Here is a 21995-nt window from a genome sequence, read left to right on the forward strand (position 1 = left end):
AGGTTTATTGATTAAACGTTTTGCAAATTATGCTCTAAAAACATAGTAACAGAGAGTTCAATTTAGTATAAAGTTTTTAAAGTAAAATACATTATATTACCCACTAAATATTTTAAAGTACCAACTTTAACTTTTGTTTGAGATTATACCAGTTATTATGTGTAAGAGTCTTTGTTTCAAGATTCCATTTATTATTTGTTAAATATTGGATCCAATTGAAAAATAATTTTTTAATGATATGGGATAGGAAACTATTTTGAAATATGCCAAAAGTATACAACATTTAAAATGATTTATCTCATTTTTGTATTCAACTTGTACAAACTATTTGTAAAAAATTTCAAATTATTTATGACATACCTAAATATATTTTAAATACAAAAATAGAAGCCAAGTACAAGAATCCAGGTTGTTTTTTTTTTTTTTAAGTTTTACACTAAATATATCATTTTAGATGACTGTTTTTTTTTCTAGAGCGACTTTTATGGAAGATTAATTTGACAAGCCTTGGTATAAATACATCTTATCTTTGATTTTTTATCTACCGTAATGACCAGAGAGGCAAACTTTGTCTTACACTCTTTCTTAAATTGTATGAAAGGTATGTCTATAGTTGACATTTTTGTAATCCAAAAACTATAAAAGTTAGAACGAGATTACAGTTATTTCGTGTTTTCTTCCTTCTTTCTTGCTCATGATTTAATAGATCGTCTAGGTGTTAACTTTCCCCCTCCAAAGTAAGAATTATCCCCTATCTTTTGTGTAAATTAAATTAAAAATGCATCATAAAATAAATAAATATGAATTCATATAATAATACAATATTTCCACTGCACTAATGCTATTTCGTATTTTAAATGGAGAAGGTTCTGTTTTTTATAGCAGTGATTTATTTTCTCAAAACAAAATCATATAATATGCAACTTATAAAAAAAAAACTTTTATTTATTCTCTTCTTTGTTTCTGATTGTATTTTATAAAATATCGCAGCAAGTATTGAAATTCCATAGAAATTTTTCAATAGGATGCAAGACTTAGTAAACTTGCTTCTCTAGGAGTGATCTAGTATCTTATTAATGAAACTTTATCTGATAAATGATGGGAAAGATTGATTTAGTAATTTGTAACTTTATCGTTAATTTTTAAATTAAGGAAATATATAGATTTAAAAAGAATTATACTTTTGTACACCTCATTTTTAATGTTGAGCGATCTAGTTAGAACTCCTATCGCCATACATATTCATAAAAATAAAAATTATATATAAACATTGAATTATAGCAACGTTTTCATTTTCATCAGATTGCCGTTTGTGATTCCAAATTTGACTATATTTCATTTGTATTCCTTTAATTATATATATCTACATTTTATACAAAGGAAATTTGTGATTTAACTCTTCGTGATATTTCTTAATATCAGGTGATGTGTGGATAATATATATTGCTCAATGTCACTCAACATCCATAAATTAGGATGTTAAAATTAACAGCATTAATTAACTTTCTTGATTTTTTATTTATTATCGATTTATATTTGAAATATGCTATTGTAATGAAGAAAAAAATATATATATTTATAAATAGATTTTCAATTGTAGTTAATCAAGCTAATGGCTGTTTTTTTTTTTGTTCTATTGTGTTGAAACTACAAACATTTTTTGTACATATAACTCAATATTTTACCTCTATTACTAAAAAAACTATAATTATTAATTAACATATTTCTTATATGCTGTTATTATTAAATTACCACATCTCTCCTTCACTTTTGCCTATCTTCATTTAATTAAGGTACGGAAAGCCCTCATGAACAGTTACTTAATAAAACAAAATAAGTTTATTTATTTATTAAGCACATACGTACATACCGACATATTATATAAACTTGCAATCATTTTAGGGAAATGAACGCAACAAATATGATTAATTAGACTACAATATAAACGTTATAAAATTTTATAGGGTGGGCCATATAATTGGGGGACGGCAAACTTGCACAACAGCAAATTTTTAAAGAACTCTGTTTAACAAAAAAGTAGTATAAAATTGACCGTACATAGACACTTGCTGAAAAAAATAATATATTCATTTGATGATGATTTATGCTGCAATACTATGTAATTTTGATTCCTAATCCATTTACTCCAATTTAAAATAAAATAAATGTTTGATTATTTGCCTTGAATACAATGATAAAGTGTTGATTGATTAATATTTAATTTATTTCACTATGAAATGCTGTAAAAGTTAGCTCAAACTGCTATTAGAACTGTTGCAAGAAAAATCATGACAACCACTCAATAAATAAATTAGGAAAAGAAAATATGTTAAAAGAATGGTTAAATTAATCAGTAATTAAGACACTGGAAAATTTCAATAGATCAATTGTTTCAAATCTGTTCGATTTCTTATGTATTTAATCAAGTCCTGATTAACCTTTCTGTTAATCTAGAGGTTATCTCTGACTCTATAATTATGAAAAAGTGTTTGTCATTGGGATAGTCCAGTATTTAATTATATAGTATTGCAACATGAATCATCAATATATATATATTATTTTTTTCGGCAATGTGATAATTCAGCAATGTGTTTTAGAATCACAAACGCTAGCTTTCATAGTGAAATGAGTTATACCACAACATAGATTTCTATGAGTTGCAAAATTATGATCTCAGACGACGATAATATATATTTGTATTTGGAGCAGTGTTTTTTATTTTCGAATGCTATGACTATTGTTTCTTTTATTCTTGAGGAGATAATATCTCAGTGTAAAGTGACTACATGTGAGTTAGTAGATAAAATACAAAAAGTAAACCTTAGGATTTGTTAGGGAGCTTAAATGTAAGTCCATGGTAAACTCGGAGCAGAAATAATATCGGAGTAACTCCTGTCTTTGCATTACTACATAAGGAGTGCGATTTATACAACTGTATTTTCTCGTCTTCTCATAGCTGCTTGTGGCTAATCCAACAAAACGTCATCACTGCGAAGTTGCTCTCCTCTCAAAAGTTCTTCAAATAATCAGGGGTATTTTCAATATTTTTTATAACTATTTCCATGATAGCGTTCTTGAAGCACTTGACAGTTGCAACCCTCTCAAGCTTTCAAAATAATTCAGAGTGAGGTATTTACATTACATCATCAAAGTTATGAAATTTTTCAGCGTCATTTTTTAAATAAGTTCCTAAATAAATATAATAGTACATAAAAATAATATTTATTGACATCAGACGGAACGTTAAATGACACTTGTTGCTTATATAGTGGTCTGTATAACGAGGTTATGTATCTCTCATTTGAAATATTGTGGTTATTAATCAACTATTTATACTGTCATTAGTGATTGAGGTATTGTTGTCATAAATGCATTGTGTGACGTGAGAGCATGACATTGAACCGACCACTCTCATTTGGTAAGACTTGAGAGCTCTTCTGTTGCCAAGCAAATACGACACACTGTTTCCACAGGAATTTCATTGCTGATTACTGTTCTTGTCTGTGGCTTTCTGGGTATTGGATAATGAATATCTGCCATCTTAAAGTTATACATTATGTAGTATACACTTGATTTGGCCATCTCTGGTAGTTGTTCTGTAAAGAGGTACTCTGTCAAACAAACATAACTGTAGAGATAAATGATTTTTTCAAGAAAGCTCATGTTGATTAGCATAATTAAACATTTTATGATAAAATCATTAGCCTTACGAACATTTTAAACAATGATGGTCAAATCATAGTGAAGTATGACCTATGACGGGAATTTAAACACGTAACAATAGACACCTTACACATTTATGCTCCAAATTATATATGTACATTGAGGATCTCTTCTCTTTTTCATTAAGTAGTCACATTAATACTTTCTCAATAAGAAATAATAATAATAAGAGAAAAATATGCTACATTAATGAGTATTCGTAAGTGCGTTTAATATAATAGAATAATTTTTCTAACAACTATTATTATGAAAATGAGCAAATTTAATTTTAGTCAAACTTTTCTAAAGGCCACATAACTTAGAAGTATTTAGATAGAGAAAAAAAATCGGTCTTCAAAACAATATTTTTGTATGAATTCATTTTCCATATGGTTTCCATATTAATTATAGATAAACGGTAAGATATCTCTTTGCATAGTATAATATAATGAAGTGGGACTTATTTCTTATGTACTTTTCTTTTTAAAGAAGCTGTATATATATTGGGAAGTAAATTCCTAAATACTCAAAATTCCAAAAAATAAAACATGGATCATGATACAGAATGATTTATATGTTCTAGTTGATATATATTCATAGAATCAAACAAAAGTTGCCATATCATGATAGTTTCAACTAGGTATGCCATCATGATTAATGATACTATAATTGCTTCTTCTAATGAATATTTTATTATATTTCTGAACTTCTTTTCGTTCTATATGATCAATCTTCTTATCATATTGTATTTGGTCTGAAGTTCTGAATTATTTTTTATTGAGTGCTTAGAAATTATGACTAAAATTTAATTTAATTTTACCTCATACTCCTCAATTTTAAAGATTGATAGAGTATGATGCCAATTTACAGAGATACTTTTATGGGACGCTTTTGTCTCCATCTTGGACGCGTTTTTAAGACTTAGGACGGGATCGGACGAAAAATCCAAATTTTCGGACTGCTATATCCCTAACTACTATAAAATTTTATCTCATATGGAAGTAGAAATAACTTAACTCTGAAGATTGATGGTTCTTTGGTTATATTCGAATTTGTTAATCAATATTCTAAAAGTTATTTTAACTTTTGAGATTTATAAATTTTTTCTGAAGCAATTACTAACTGCAAACGTTATATATTTACAGCAATACCTGAAACACGCTAGTACTATTGTTTATTATACAGGTACTGTAGTGGTACCGGGATATTGACCGATTTAAAATGTTACAATACTAAATTGGCATGAACCCACTAATGACAAACGTACGTAAATTACAATGTCCAACAGCAAAAATGGTACAAAAACAGTACATGCTTTATTTAATTGTATTTGATCACTTGATTCCAAATATGACCTTATTTTTTCTCTAATAGCCTCGTAGTCTTCAGAAAAAGGCTAAACATTTTGTATTATATTTGACTATTTTTAAGGTTCAAAGCTGTTTTAAGCCCTTAGTGTTGTAGATAGGGATAAATTATGTGAATATATTTCAAAGCTGAATGTTAAAAAATTCTAAAAACATTTTTAAAATATCTGCATCATAGTTTTAACTCGAGTTATCTTTGTTTAAAGTGAAAAATAGGTACTTTTTGTTCAGAGGTTCGTAGCTTCAAGACAAATAAATTCAAAAGGGTAAAAAGTATTAGATTTGATAGCTGAAAGTATCAACTTTAATTTAAAAAAATAGTCTCTCCAAAAACGCTTTACATTATTGTCAATTTAATATAAAACCTCTTAGATATTTCAAGGAAAAAACTCATATTTGAATTTATCTCATAATAAAAGTTCATAAGTATTCGTATGCCCCAGCTAGAGGAGATAGAAACAAAGGCAGAGAAGAAAAAAAGAGATAGAGACAAAGAGAGAGAAAAAGAAAATGGGGAAACCGAAAGTATATATTATCCTTCGTTATAGCATTAAGCCTCATGTTTCAAAGTGTATAACTAAATTATTTCAAGCTTCGTAGACGCAAGAGGACTCGTTGCATATCCGTAGTGAGTAAGGGATTCCAAAAACGGATATTCATGGGAGTCCTTGGAGCAAATCCTTTTTCTTTTTTTCTGTTTGCTTCTATTTCTTTTCTTCTTCTCTGTCTTTGTTTCTATCTCTTCTGGCTGGGTCATATGAATAGTTATAGACTTTTATTATGAAATAAATTCAAAAATGAGTTTTTTCCTTGAAATATTATCGTGATTTACCTTAAATTAACAATGATATCGAGGTTTTTAAAGAGGTTATTTAAAAAAAAAATAAAGTTAATGTAGTATTTAATTATATCATATGTTTGTCTTTGTTGTCTTCTCTTCATTACTTACAAATCATATTTAATTTAATTTATTCATACTACTGCAAGATTTGATTCCCACTCATTCAAAATTGTCCTTCATAAATCGTATAACTGATACTTATTTTGGAAACCGGTAGAAAATTATGTGTATTTTCAACTATACTTCGGTCCCGATAATTGGTTGGGTAGATAAACCACATTGTATTCGTCAGTACCATTCGATATTTAGGTTTGCGTAAGTGCTATGAAATTATAATTTTTTGCCATACATTGAAATTGTTTATTTTATTACTTAAACTATCTTTATATGACAAATTGTACAAGAAGTACAAAATCCGGATATATCGAAATCACACTAAATAGTATATTTGTAATCTGATATTGTTTGAACAATTGTTACAGGGCTTATGATTGTTTTTTTTATGCATATATATTAGGGATGACAAATAGTCAACAGCTTAAAAGTAAATAAAAATAAACAAGTGCTTTCAAAGATTTTAGACCTATATAAAGGGATCATTAGAATACAACAATTCATACATTCAAAATGAAGTTAGCTCTCCTTAGTATCTTTATTTTGGGCTCCTTGTTTATTCAGGTAAGTTACTAATATTTAAATACATTAAGTAATAATTACGCAACTTGGAAATAGTTTCTAATACACTTTATAAATACTGTTATAATATATGTATGCTTCGCTCGTTACATATTTTTACAAAAATGGAATATTAAATTTTTTTTTTGTTTATATCAAATTTATCTTTTTAAATATTTCTTTATATTGTAATATAATTTTTGATACTACAATGATCATAGGACATAGTTATTAGATCATTAAATCCAGTTTAGGTTGTAATCTTTATTAAATCGTTCAAAATGGTATCATGCAAAATTCTTATGATGAAATTCTATATTTATCTCTCTATTTCCTCAAATCCTTGTTCAAAAAGCCAAAAAGTAGCCATGCTTTTTTGCAAATTTTAAAAAAATTCACATTTAAAAAAAATAGTTTTCATTTTGTTGTTATGAGGTCTTTAGGTAAAGGATAAATGGTCAAAAGTGTACATAGACTGAAGACATATATTATATATTCGTTTATAGTATAATTTAACAAGACAATTTATAATAATTTGTTTTAATATTTTTAGGAGTCGGAAGGAATATCTTTATGTGTAAGTATGATTCGGTTTATATATACTCGTACACTAATTATTATGCTTTTATACTCTTGTTGTAAACTGCTACTGCATTAAATTACATTAATGTATGTTTATTCTAGTGGCATCCACAAGCTGTATTTACGTGTCTTGCAAATCCGGGAAAAGAAATCGAAGTGACATCATGTTTTTTTTTTATTTGTTCTAAACAAAAGTGCCAATGTGCTGGAATTGCACCGCCACCAGCACCAGCCCCTGCACCAGCGCCTGCACCAGCCCCTGCACCAGCGCCTGCACCAGCCCCTGCACCAGCGCCTGCACCAGCACCTGCACCAGCACCTGCACCAGCGCCTGCACCAGCACCAAAGGGAGGAAGAAGAAGAAGAGACGTACCCATCGTTTTCGATCATTAAAATCAATCAAAAGATCATTAATCAACATTAATACATTTTCAATTAATATTATAACAATTCCACTGAGTCTTTAATAATAAACAATTTCCTTTTCTAAAGCAAATACTTGATATGTATACCATTGTATTTCTTAATTTGGAATTTTTTTTCGAAATATTGGGAAGCGGGTTATAGTACAAAAATTTATTTTTATCTAAGAAATGCAAACATTTAAACAATATCAATATTTTAAGGTTGTGCAAGATGCATCCTTCTGTAAGTTTCTACTTTAAAAAAAATAATTTTACCGAAAAATAAATAAATAAAACAAAAAAGGGAAATTTGAGAAGAATAATTCAAATAGTATATTCAATTCTTCCCAAAAAAAGATATTTTTCCATGAAAATCTAAACTTTTTTTGAATTACGTTATTCAAAGTGAAAAAATTGTTTATTTTTGTGAAATAAAAAGAAGTTTAAGAATTTGTTTAATATGCGTAAATATGTAAGTTTTTGGTCTTTGTTTTAAACTCAATGATGCATTGGCAACCTATTTGGTGCTACCCCACTGGCATATAAGTTTATATTATATTTTGTTATCCCTTGTAGATTTTTCTAGTATTGTTACCTTATTGTAAGTCATACGACCCACGTTTATGCTAAAAACACAGAATTAAAAAAAAAAACAACACGACACCATGATAGTTTTAGAAAACAAGACTATTTAAAAGGACAAGCTGTGTGATTTTAACTTAAAATATCAATTAAAGGTAGATGATGAATCCAAATTTCTTTAATGTGCACAAAATTTTCTACATTTCTCCAAAATACAATATAACAAATGATGCAAACCTTATTAACTACCCCCTACATTACATGAGTATATAGTAACTTCAAGGTCAGGTGGACTAATTGTAATACTGAATTTTTTTTTATACGCAATGTAGTGGCCCACAGTCTCATTCACTCACTCAACGCGGTTCCTGGAGTGACTACGGGCAATATTTGTCTTTGTATTAATAGAGAATATAAACTGGCGGTATGATAAAAAAAACATGGCTAGAAATAATTTCTAGTACAGGAACGATTGTAAAAAGAATACCGATGTCATTCTGATACGATTCTATTAAAAATTCCCGATACCACTACCGATGTTGACACTTTAATATTCTAAATAATATATGTTAGAAATATCATTTTGCTATTAGGGGTATCCAAATGATTATATATATATCTATGTTGAGAGCAGAGGTTGGATCTTTTATTTTTTTTGTAAAATTAAATATTTGTGTGAAAAACTTTACTATATTAAATTTAAAAAATTGAATGTATAGAATTTGATATTAATTTTTTCTTTCAAAAATTCATAACTATTAACAAAAAATGAGATTGTTTTTGGAAAAAAAATCGAATTCTTTTCGAAAAAAAATTCATAAATTGACAGCTGTTCACAAAAACTTCAAACAACTACAGTTATTTACCAAAATAAAATATTTTGGCTGACATATTTCAAAATGCACAACAGTTTCCAAAAACAAAATGCATAGTATTTCAGAAATAATAAAATTTTATGATAAAAATTTGTAATATTAATTTATATATCTATATAAAAAAAAATATCACAATCTAAATAATATTTAAAGTTATTAAACAAATAAAATCTATGTTAATGGAAAATATATGTATACTATTGACATATTTTATCTTCTTTTTGACTGTTTATATTCATACGGATAATTGGAATTACAAAACACAATAAAGATAGCGTCCACAATGTGACATATAGTTATTAGTTATTATTTATTATCTTACCAAACACGTTGCACTGTTTTTTTTTCAATAGATCCATGTTGCACGCGTATTTGAATTCGTGTTTGCGCGTGCCCGGTCCTGCATACAGGAGTCCTTGACCATAACTACCTACAGGTAGCTTACCAGCTTTAATTTGAATGGATGAAAAAAGGAACAGCGACCGCCGGGCTAGCCAATTGCTCGTAGGGATAATTCTTACTAACACAGCCTAATGTTCATTAATCATTATATATATAAAAATAACAAATACTTTTAATGTTAAGAAAATATACAATAAAAAATAAATAATCCCGTGCACAACATTCTCGTCGCAGTAAAGAAGTTTTAAGTCCAGCTTTATTATGCAATACATATGTTGAATATTATCTAGTTGGTAGGATAGAAGTACGTTATATATGGAGATAGTATCATTGTTCTTCATTATTGGTTCCTTTATATTTTGTCCTATACTCGTCATATTTTTACTTTCAAATACAAACAGACTACTTAGAATAAATACTTATAGCTTAGTTAAAAACGTGGAGTTAAAAAAAAGTAAAATCTATAAATGAAAACTTAAATTATGTACCTTAAAACATCAAGCAAATACTTAAAGGACGTCCAGTAATTATAAAACTGTAATAAGATATTTTTTGAATCAATGATCTTTTATTTCTTTAACTATTTAAGGCAAAAGTGCCTGAAAGTCATGAAACCTATTTGTCTGGGTTTTCGAGAAAAGTTCAAAGCACGAAAAACTATTGTGAATATGTTTTAATCAGTTCACAACAATCCACTAATGGTTTGCGTGCTTTCTACAGCATGTCTTTGCTGATTGCTGTTTCTGGTAAGACTTAGGATTGGTAGTAAGAAAGATTATGCACACAGTTGCACATAATTCACCAGGGCAAATTATGAAGTCTATACCTCGCACTAATAATTCCATTCGAGGAAGAATAAATCAAATAGTTTAAAACATAGAAGATAAATTGTGCAGTCTTTTTACTGTAACATAATTTAGCTTACAGTTAAATGAGTCCATTTTACTAGGAATTAAATATTTGTTCCAGTTTGTTCTGCTCCCATTTTTTATGGGGGTGTTTTAGCAAATAGTCAACATTATCATAATTTTTTTCTGATTTCAATGGCAATTTTATAACGTAATGCCTCGTAAAAGGAAGATCGAGGCCATCGAAGGAAGAAACTGGGATTGTACCTATAAAGCGATCCAATCTCGATGAGTAGATAATTTTAAAATTTCAAAACGGGATCACTTAAAAAAATACAAAACATCACAAAAATCCTTGGAGATGCATATTTTTTAAATAGATTTTTTTAAAAATATACATTGAATATTTTTCTATAATATAAGCTATGATATTCCTCATCGCTATATATATATTATGAATAAGTTATAAGGGTCTAAAGAAGAGTGTCTTTTTCATCATTTTTCAGTCTAAAAATAGAAATATATCGAGCTCAGAACAAGATACAGACTCAATCAAAACACTTTTTATTCATGAAATACACTTTTATATAAATTTTATTAATCCTACATTTAATTTGGGGATTGTTTTAAGTGTAAAAAAATTTCTTTGAGCTATAATAAACCCGAAGAAATATAATCCCAGATATATCAGAATTCTGATGACTGAGAGAAAAACTGAGATTTTTGGATTCTGCACTCAAAGCTAAATTCCTTTATTGGCTTGAATTCATTTGTACATTATGAGTTTTCCTCTCTTGAAAAACAACGCACTGGATAATATTTTTAAGGTGAATAGATGGTGCACCATCCATGATAGGTGGCTCTCTTTGCTTCATCAGTTTCTTGAAAAGCCGTACCTGGTAGTAATTGCAGTGGGCTGTGCATTCTCCAAGTAGCATCTGGTAGGATTTTTTTTTGTTGTCGACTTCACTAATCAATTAATACTGTTATTGCCGCGATAGATAAGATCCAGGCAATTTCCCTAAATTCCAGCCTGTTTCAACAGCTTGGCATTGATAATGATGAATAGTTTAACGTTTATTCATATACACAGAAGTTACTTGCCTATCAAAGGGAAACTTCCTGAAACTTTTTATTCTTAATTTGACTCTAAAACTTGGCTTTGTGATGATCTAAAAAACATCAAGGAATATACTGTTTATTGTCAGATATATTCAAAAATATTTAGAAAAAAAGTATCTACCTCTATCCAATAAGGTAAAATTATATTTTATAGCTTTTCTTTCATCAAATTTGGTAGAACGGTCAAATACATCCATCCCATTATTTCCCTTTCGGAAAAATCTTATACGTGTTTATTTGGGGCGGTAGAAGTTTTTATTGAATCTTGTGAGTGCCAGTCTGAAAAAGTTTGGGAAACCCTGCAGTAGACCGTTGACCTGGGGTACGATAGCGTCTTGGCAATTGCAGGAGGCTTGTGTCCCGTGCGACAAATTTCCACAGAGGCCAACCTTTTCCCTTGCTCCATCTTTGTTTGTTACCCATTTGAACGAAACTTAGTATAATTAAACTAGAAACCCAACCTCACATTCTCTTAAAAAAATCCCGTAAGATTAAAATTTTGTAAGTTATAGTGCTGTAAAGAATGTCCCAACTTATTTGCACATATCTGTATATGTACTCTCCCCTTTCTTTTCTTCTTTAATATGACTTTTTGTGCTCACACGCACTCGTTGCTATACCTCATCTTAAGTCACAATCATTATTTATTATAGTTCTATGACTATTGTTCCAAATTTTTTTGCAGAAAATACTATTGGTTTACACAAATTTTTGGGGAATGACAGTTTGCCAAATGGATATTTCAACGAAGGACAATTTTGGACATTTCAGCGAAAAAATATCTTAAATATTTCGATATATATGATTGGATATTCTAATTCAATATGAAATTATATTTTTGTTATTAAAGATATATGTATGCTTTATATTGTCGTATTCGAATTCGAATGATACCTCTTTATTAAAAATAATGAGGATAAAATCGTAATAAAAAGCAATTGCAAGTTTTGTGTTCCCACTCTGTATATAGTGTTGTATCAGGGACACAAATTACTAAAAGGATTGGGTTAGACACTCCAAGGTTGAGCCCTATGAGAAAAGAGGAAAATTGTAAAGCTCAGAATAGAAAATCAGAAAAAAGAGATGAGAACGATGGTTTTCGCATCTTCATGAACCTTCTTTCTTGTTCAAAGAGTACAAAACAGACTGTATTACGTGGTCTCTTCAAGGACTCGAATCATCAAGTTATGAGAATCACAACAGGCTACATCTAAGGTCCTTAAACGGATTTTTAACTGTATTTTTCTAAATGAAACAACGACATTTGAATATGTAACTTCATATATGATAATTGCCTTAATTATTATTTATCAAATAATATGAATTTTTCAACTCTATATATTCATTCAGTGCAATATTAAATCAGAATCGGGATACAACTTCATTAATTTGTAAAACCAATGACTTAATTTAGTGAATAAATGTAAACACATATTTAATGGCTATATAAAAAGTGTTAAAAAACTTACTCGACTCCTAATATAATTATCTAATTTGTTTAGTTATTGTACGTATGGTACCACAAAAATTTTATAAAAAGGTTTTTGACCCTCAATGTGTTCAAGTGTCTTATATTTCAATTAAGGAAATTGTATTTTTTTGAACTCAGCTTTACAGTTTTTCTCATCTATGTTTCCGATTTCTGAACCATTCTGGATCATAAAAAGTGGAATCACTACTTGATATTAGGCATGTTTGCCCACCCTAGATCTTTTCCAGAAAGATTATCATATTGCTATTCGGCAAATTTTTCTTCGGCAAACATGCCTAATATCAAGTAGTGATCTTTCGGAAGAATAGTAAACTCATCACTTTGTACGTACTTTTTAAATAATTAACTGGTCTTAAACTACACATGCTCCTCGGTAAAAAGGAGTCCTCCTCCGACAAACTTGGCCTTATGAATATAGACTATAAGTAAAAATAATATGAAAGATATATATCACAAACTTAGCAAGAACAAAAAAGCAATTTGTTTATTGATTATCCTCAAGTAACATCTGTGTACATGAAAAAAAAATGTTTTAACAAGTCGGACCAAAATTGATATTGATTTATGATAATGCTTAATTATTTAGAATGTGTAAGAAAAATATTAGTTTTGTTATATGAATATATAATTTATATTTATTTTCTATTTTGCGATAAATAAATTATTATTAGCTCCCCCCTCCCCCACACAAAAATGAAAACACTTAGGAATATTTATTTGATTTTGATATGATAGAACATCTATATATTTTTTGCAAAAGGAAAAAAATATTAATTTCAATTATAAAAAGATCACTTGTACCTATATATATATATTATACTTTTATCACTCTGCATGACTTCTATTCAAATCAAATTATAACAAGAGTACTTCCAAGGTGTGTTGCCCCAATTTAACTTTTAAAATTAATGTTTTAGGAATATAGAAGATCATTTGCACTTAGAAGTTATTACAATTGATACGAAAGATATCCGAGAGCAAATTTCATAATTTTTACCAATTTGATTCATATTGTAAAATAGTAGTTTGGGAAAATAATATTTAATTTTTTAAACTGTAGATAATTTTTGTTTCTGTAAATATAGATTATTTTCAAACAAGATATATTCTATAGTGTGCGAGGTAAAATCATGGGCTTGACTGTAAATAAATCTGGATAATTTGGGGTGAATATTTTAAAATACTACGTTGGGTTATTAAAAGTAAGGACTATTTTGGTCAATAAACAATAACAAGTCAACAATTGTCTGCATGGAGGTGAAAAGGCAAAGGTTGTCTGATTTACACCATATCCAAGTGAGTGTTGATGAGATCATGAAGGTCTTCTTGTTCTCCATTTTTCTTATTTACAATACTAAAAGTATCGCATACTCAGATCCGAGACTTAAAAGATCCCCTTGCAGCAGTAGACACTGGAAAATTGGGATGTTAATGACAGTGATTGGACTGTGAAGAGGTATGTGAAGGATTTGGGTTTGATGACATCGTCAACTGCTTTCAAAAGCAACCGAAGCCAACCATATCGAGATACATCAGAAATTGATAAGAAAGGTTATCAAAAAATCCCTGATTTTACTTCACACAATTTATACTGAATAAGACATCTTTTACTTCCCTTTTCATATTTATTTTTGGGGTCAACCAATAATAATAACGTATAAGTTTATTCATTGAAATCTTAATAACTAACTTCAAAATTTGTATATAGATACGAAACTTATGAAATACAATCCTAAAAAAATAATATGATTAGTGAAGGCTCGATATACAAGATGGATTAAAAATATGATACACACAGTATATTAAGAAGATATTTCAATCTTTGAGGTGAATACTCCCCTTGTAAGGTGACGGAGTGGTAATTGTATACAGTCCCATTTTTGGAACATACCAGTTTATGATGGATAAATATCAAACAATTCATACTATCAATTTAAAAAAAAGTACAAGTTTCTTATAATAATTGGTAAATTTGATTTTGACGGACATGTTCACTATTTTTTTTTTGTACGTTAAAAATTTTAATTTTCTGTTTTTTCATAATTTTAATCACGTATTTTTATAATGTTTTGTCTCGTTATAGTACCATTGTTCGCAATATGTGATATATCTATATTTTTTTAAATTATTGTTAATTTTTAATGATTTATGCCTTTCACCGCTTCAAAAGAGTTGCTGAAAGATTTAGAAAAACAATTATGCACTTAAGGGATAAATAAATAAGGACTGGAACAGAAAACATAGTTCATATTACGGATACTATCTGCGATCTGATCTTGATGATGCACAGTTCCGTTTGGTAAACATACAAAAATTTAATTAGAATTTGAAACCGTATATTTATAATGACTTTACCTTACAAACAATAAAATTTACATTGTAGTTGATGTCCGTACAATTTTTTTTTACTTCTTTCGCCCTATTTATGTCTGAACCTTGATTGGTTGAAATCAAATAATTTATTGTTCAGCTATGAACAATTTGAAACAATTATGTAATTAGAATTTCAAATTTTGGAAGAATTTACTAATTACTAATTGAATTTGGGACTTTCTGTTCATTTTTTTTCTAGTAAAGGCTGCAAAATATAATAAAATTAGCGACGTAGTATGTGGTTTGTGTAAATAAAGTTTGGATCATTTTTTAAATTTTGAATTAATTATATTAATGTTACAGAAAATCACATTATTAAAAAAAAAGTTTCTTAATAGTTCCTTATGATTATATTGATCGTAGAATTGATATAACCTATTCGACACAGTAGGAACATGTGCTCCCACAATTTTAAGTGACTATAACTTTTCTCATAATCATTCAAAAATGTTGGTTTTCAGTTAAAATTACCATCCTTATCTGTTCTTTCATATATATATTTTTTTGCTATATTGATCTTTTTAAAATAAATATCTTATTTAAACGGATTTTAGTTTTGGTAACCTTTCACAGATTTTACAATCAAGTTAAATTATCTATAATTGGACAGTTTTTTTCTAATTTATACGTTATATTACATTTTTTATATAGCATTATGTCTACTGTGAAAATTTCAAGTTCATGGGTAATTTTTCCGTTTTATTATTGATTTTTTAAGCAAAGGGAAGGGGTTTTTCTATTGTTCTGAAGGGTAAAATACGTAACGGTACAATATTTATTTATTACGTTATAATAGTAGAGAGTTTGTAACAAATGTAGAATAAATCTGCGCCTTTTGGGAATTAATCTCATGATGTCTAAGGTAGAGAAGGTAAAGGTAGAGAAACTCGAACATAAATGAGGCACAAGTCAAAGAGGAATGCATTAACGTGAGTGAAACTGAATAGAGGTAAAATGAAGAAATTTACTTTTTCAAAAAAAGCTAAAAATAGCAAAATCAGAGTCTCAATGTTTTTTTTAAGTATCTGATGATGCGTGTGATTATTTATTTGTGGTGCATTCTATGTTTGGCAAAGTTCTAGCACACACAAATATTATCTTTCTATTTTATTTTTTTATTGAATTATTGGACAGTTGTCATGATTTTTGTTATAATAGCGACTTGAGTCAACATTCAATTAATCAATACATAATTATTGCAATTAGAGGCATATAATTTAACATTTAATAAAAAAAAAAATTGGTATAACATGTATGGGAATCATATTACATATGCATAATTCCTCATTACATACATGCTTATCTTTTTCAGCAAAGTTTCCGCTCGGGAAAACGACATTCCATAAAATGTCTGACCACTCTTAAACTTTGATAAATCAGATAGAAATATATAGATTACTTGTCAAATATTTTTTTTAATTTGCATTAAAACTAATGTATAGTAACTGTACGATACATATACAGGTTGAGCCAGAATTAAAGTAACATAAACTATAATCTAGTTAAACTAAGAAAATTGTGGATAAAGATTTCGTAAGTCAAGTCTGAAATATTGCGACAGCGTTTTGCCTTATTAAATTATTTCTTTTAATAAAGCGCAAGAATGGTGAAACGAGAATCCGAATTACTTTTAGAATCCCTCTTCGCCTGATCTTAGTCTCCTTAACATCGATATGTAGAATATGTTTGGAGAAGGAGATTAATCAGTTTCCAGGCTTAGAAGGGACTCCTTAATGACAAAGGCAACTTGGGCAAAAATCTCAGATGATGTTGTACACACCAGCTGAATTCCACAAAGTTATTTAAAATTATTTGCTTTTTTAAAGAATGATCCAGTTTCAATTACCAAATTTGACCTAATTGCACTAATGTCAGATTTTTGCATTATACTAGATCTAATGACATCCAACTAAACTCTCCAATATCATTAACCGTGGAGTTATTTCCGTTCAAATAATTTCGCAAATTTTAAATTATGAAATTTAATAAATAAAAAATAGTTTTTGTATATTAGAAATTGAAGCAATTAACTAACTTTTATAATAAATAAAAACACAAGAGTTAATTTTTATTATGAGTTTAATTTAAAAAAAACATTATGTCAAACATTTTTTTTCTAATATTTATTTTGGACGGCAAATGCAAGTTCCTCATCCTAATTTTTACCAATGTACTTTTACATAATATATCATATCATCAGCGCTCAATACTAACAGCATTGTACATCAGTATATTAAAAATAAACTAATCTGAAATTAGATGATATTGGTTATTGTATGATGTATATACTTCCATTAATCAAATTTACTGGACAAACCTTATCAGTAACAGTAATATAGTGAACCCTCCAATTTTTCCAGTCCTCGTGACCAAAGATATATGTCATCACCTACTTTTAATGAAATTACTCCACGCTTATTTATATCTTTCCTTTGTTGAAGTTTTTTCTTTTTTGTCATTATCCTATGTAATTGAAGAGATAAATCAAATGTTGATTGCTTTAAAGCCTGATTGAAAAAAACCAATAAATATTATTACTTAAATGTGATAGAACAAGCGACATCATTTATGGTCATTGAAGGTGTTAGTACCTTCTGTGAGCTATAAAATTCTTATGGACATTTTCTTATTAATATATTGTGCTGTTCAAAGTATAATATTTTGCTCAATTACAATATAAATACATGTCTTTATTCTAGGATAAGGCAGGAATAGTGGATAACTCAGTTAGTGACACGCCACTCAGTAGTAGCATGTAGAAGTGATATTAGAACATATACACTTGAGTACCTAGAGGAGACGTGAAATTATATTGAGTTCTGCCATTTTTTTATATTCAGCTATTGGAAATTTTATTCATTTTCTTTAAACAATTTCCCCTTTATCTTTTCAAGCATAATCTTTTAAAAGTAAGGCTTTTTGTATGTTCTTTATTCAAGTTACCCTATTTATCCTTGTAGAGTATAAACCAGGCATTTTCTAGTAGAAACTAAACTCTCGCAAACAACTTTTCCCAGACTGATCCTACAACTACCTTCAGTACATGCTGTGCTGTCACATGCTAGATAAAATAACTTGATGTATAACACCATGTAACAGCATTTTTACACACAGGCTGAAACTCAAATAGATTATTGTAATTAAACCTGTAGAACACAATAATGACCATTAAAACTTTCAAACTATATATGTTTGGACTTTAGAGCCTTTGTAAAAAACCGACCTTTTTTCAAGACATTTTTTTAAATTAAAACTAAAGGTATATTCAATAACTTCAACTAGGATATAATGCACATGAAGAAAAAATATAAAAGATATTTCAAATTTCAAAAAGATATTAAGGTCCTTGATTGTACTTAATTTTGTAGTGGTTATGTACATTTTTATTAATTTTAATCAAGATAAAGAAATAAATAATTCATTATTGAAATGCTGAATGTTTGTATTAATTCGTGAATTTTTATATCTCTAATAGATCTATTGATGCTTAGAATTCTCCTGTTGGGGGGGGTAAGTAATTCGAAGTGTAAATCACTTTTATCACTTTTTCTATGTCATTTTGTTAATCTTAACAAATAATATAAAAAACAAGTTTCTAAATTAGTTTATTAATAGCTTAATTAAATAACTTCTTGTCTTAATTTACGTTTTTAGTAATAAAAGTCTAATAAAATATGTTAAGTACGAGATATAAGGTACATTATTTTGATTTTCAAATTGGCAATAGAAAAGTTATTCTTGTATTAGAAATTGAGGTAAGTGTATAATATTTCGAAAATATTAATATATTTTACGCAAAAAATGACTTCATTCACTGGATAATCATGATACTTAGATTATAAAGACGTAAAAAGTAGTATTCAAAAATAGTTATATCTTTAGCTTAATATCTTTTTTTGCATCCAATTGTATGTTTTATTTATACTTTTTGTCCAAAAACTACTCCACAAAGGTATTTTGGAAAAACTTTAAGGGCGATGAGGCAGGATATAAGACATACATTGATCACTAAAAAATTGATCATCGCCCTTCTCACAACTTAAAGCACGGGTAAAAATGCGAAAACATTTCGAAATTCAAAGATGTACTTTTTTGTATAGGTTTCATGTCACTTACACTTATTACTAACCTATTATTTCATATTAGCAAAAACATACAAATAAAAAGTTTACTTGTATTGATCATTATGAAAAGGGCTGTCTTCCGGACTGGTTTTACTATGAGTGGGATATAAAAAAAAATTGAATTGGTACCCCTTATATTTTACGTATAGACGGATAAAATTTTGCATATTGTCTTTCAAAAGTATGCATCATTTTTTATCGACATAGCCATATATCAATTTCCAAGAAAGTGGTTTTACCCCTTCCTTCTTTAAACCTTAATGGTTAACCGACTATATTTATACTGATGGTTGTACATGTTCTCGTAACATACCATTGTCTAGAAACTGTAACTGGATATACAGATATGAAATAATTTATTGTTATTTTACAGGTAATAGAAGGTTGGAGGGGATTTTTTTTTATTATTATAAAATGGCAATGTTTAAACTTGAAAGAAAAAAAACCTTTCTTATTTTCATGTACTATGTAAGTGCTTGTATGTGTAGCCTCTGTAACAACCTTCTTTAAACATATATCCCAATAATATCCTGTTTTACCAAACATGTTTCCCTTTTTTTTCCTTCTTTTTCATCTTATATATGTACATAAATATAATATGTTGGAAAGTCCATGGGATAATTTATGGGGTTGAAGAAACGTTTGTATTTAAGGTTATTGGTTACTGTAGTTTTTTTTTCATTTAAAATTTATTTTCCTTGTGTTTTATGCAATAGGTAAATATATATTCCTTCTCATACCATTCTTTGGAATAATTGGAAACTTTATATAAACTAGTAAAAACTACTTTTAAGCGGAATCTCAATGGACTGATAAAATCTGCCCGCCCGCTATATGTATAAGAAGTCTACCTCATCGAATGAATATAGTGGTTGCGTGTTCTAGGCAATATGTAAGTTTAAAGTTAATCCAAAGCCTGGGTTAGTGTTTTTCTACGCCGTGGAGCCCTATAATTAATTTTAGTTTTGGATTTAACTATTCTTAGAACTCAAAAAAACTTGACTAAATTAAATTGTCTACAAATTACTCTATTTTTGTTTTGGAAATTTTGATTTGACTTGAACACAAAATATTCTAGCAATGACTAGTCAAATTTCTATTATGAATCAAAAGAACAACCAAAAAATCTCAAATACAAGTTTATTACTGAAGGCTGGTTACCACCTCCATCGTGGGTGTACGTGTACAAGGTATATATGTATGTATATCTATGATATCTGGAGGAGAGTTACTCTTACAGACTTCCTGTAATCAACTGACAAGAGTTAATATATATATACAGGGTGTGGATTATAAATCCAGGACAAGTTTATACCTCAATATATTGGTAACACTACAATTTATGTATATGAAAGTTTACACATCTAAATCAGCTAACAAATCTGTATTAGAAAGAAATACTAAATCCTTGAGATTTCTTTCAAATACCGACGCCGTGTGTTTGCTGCCAAAGACGCAAATTACTCCATAATAATAATGTTATAGAGCCACAATTGTTGTTAACAAATCCTGTGCTATAATTTTAAATAGGTGCGGTTCGTCTAAATCTGGTAATTAGAACTGGATTTATTCCAGGAAAAAAACAACACTTTTATGTTTTGGGAAATGAAATGTGGCCTCCTAGCTCGCTGCATATGAATCCCTTGGACTGCTATGTATAGGCTTTTTAAGTGAGAGACCAATAAACGTGATCACAATAATGTTGACTTCTTGCGGGCTAACATTTTCGAAGCAGTCTCCAACATGGACAACGAGTTCTTCATCAAGGCTTGCGCTATATTCAAGGACACTTTGGAGGCTGTGGTTGAAGCTAAGGGTAGTTTGATTGAGTGATTGACAGCGCTATAAATCCCTACATATACAGGGTGAGGACTCAAAAATTAGAAAGTTATAAAATCCATTATCACTTCTATATATTTTTATGATGTGCTAATTATTTTGCCAAAATTTTGAAGCAAAAGTAGGTAATTTTCTTGCCTTCCAAGACGCACCAAACAGCAAAGTTGAAGGAGTTCACGCCGGGTGAGCAACAAGTCCAGTAGTCTGCCGTCCAGAAGGCAGCCATGTTCTCCATGAAGAAGGAGTGCTGTTAGATTTGTGAATTGCTAAATATACATATATATTTATTTTTAAAGTGTTTTTATTTAATTTTGACCGAGCGATAATAATTTAACATTTCATTACATTTTAAACTTCAAAGACTCCTAAATAAAATTTGAAAAAATAAATAAGACATAAAAAGTGAAGCGCTTCAAGGAAGGGTAATTTTGTTTACATAATTTTCCAATGATCTAACAAAGGAAGAGGTTGGACAAACTTCTCTGTTTGTGTTCATAAATGGATAGTAGGAAGACTATTATTATGCACTCCATCTCCATATTTTCGTCCACTGCTAGGTTTATCATTAAGCGCCAGTAGCTCTCCGAGATCATAACTCCAAAAGCGCTGAACACTAAATCTTCTGCTGCCTTACGGAGAGGTCCAACGTAAAAAAAATATAAAATAGATGGCAAGATTAATCAACTTCTATTTTATAAAATGTACAATATTTCTTCAGTGGGTTCAAGGTTTTAATATTTGTAAATAAGGACCCTGTAGCTAATTTA

General features: G+C 28.8%; 1 protein-coding gene and 1 long non-coding RNA gene across 2 annotated transcripts; both read left to right on the forward strand.

The window, feature by feature from the left end:
- Positions 1 to 6474: 6474 nt before the first annotated feature.
- On the forward strand, positions 6475 to 7670 carry msopa (male-specific opa containing gene). The gene is made up of 3 exons (XM_071888638.1): positions 6475 to 6588; positions 7139 to 7162; positions 7270 to 7670. Exons 1-3 carry the CDS (start codon positions 6538 to 6540, stop codon positions 7558 to 7560), a joined length of 366 nt encoding a protein of 121 aa, XP_071744739.1. The 5' UTR covers positions 6475 to 6537; the 3' UTR covers positions 7561 to 7670.
- Positions 7671 to 19636: 11966 nt separating this feature from the next.
- LOC121118436 (uncharacterized) lies at positions 19637 to 21515 on the forward strand. The gene is made up of 2 exons (XR_005864447.2): positions 19637 to 20281; positions 20920 to 21515. It is a non-coding gene; the product is annotated as an uncharacterized lncRNA (long non-coding RNA).
- Positions 21516 to 21995: the final 480 nt, after the last annotated feature.

This window comes from Lepeophtheirus salmonis, chromosome 5 (assembly GCF_016086655.4).
Source record: "Lepeophtheirus salmonis chromosome 5, UVic_Lsal_1.4, whole genome shotgun sequence".
Lineage (NCBI taxonomy): Eukaryota > Metazoa > Arthropoda > Copepoda > Siphonostomatoida > Caligidae > Lepeophtheirus > Lepeophtheirus salmonis.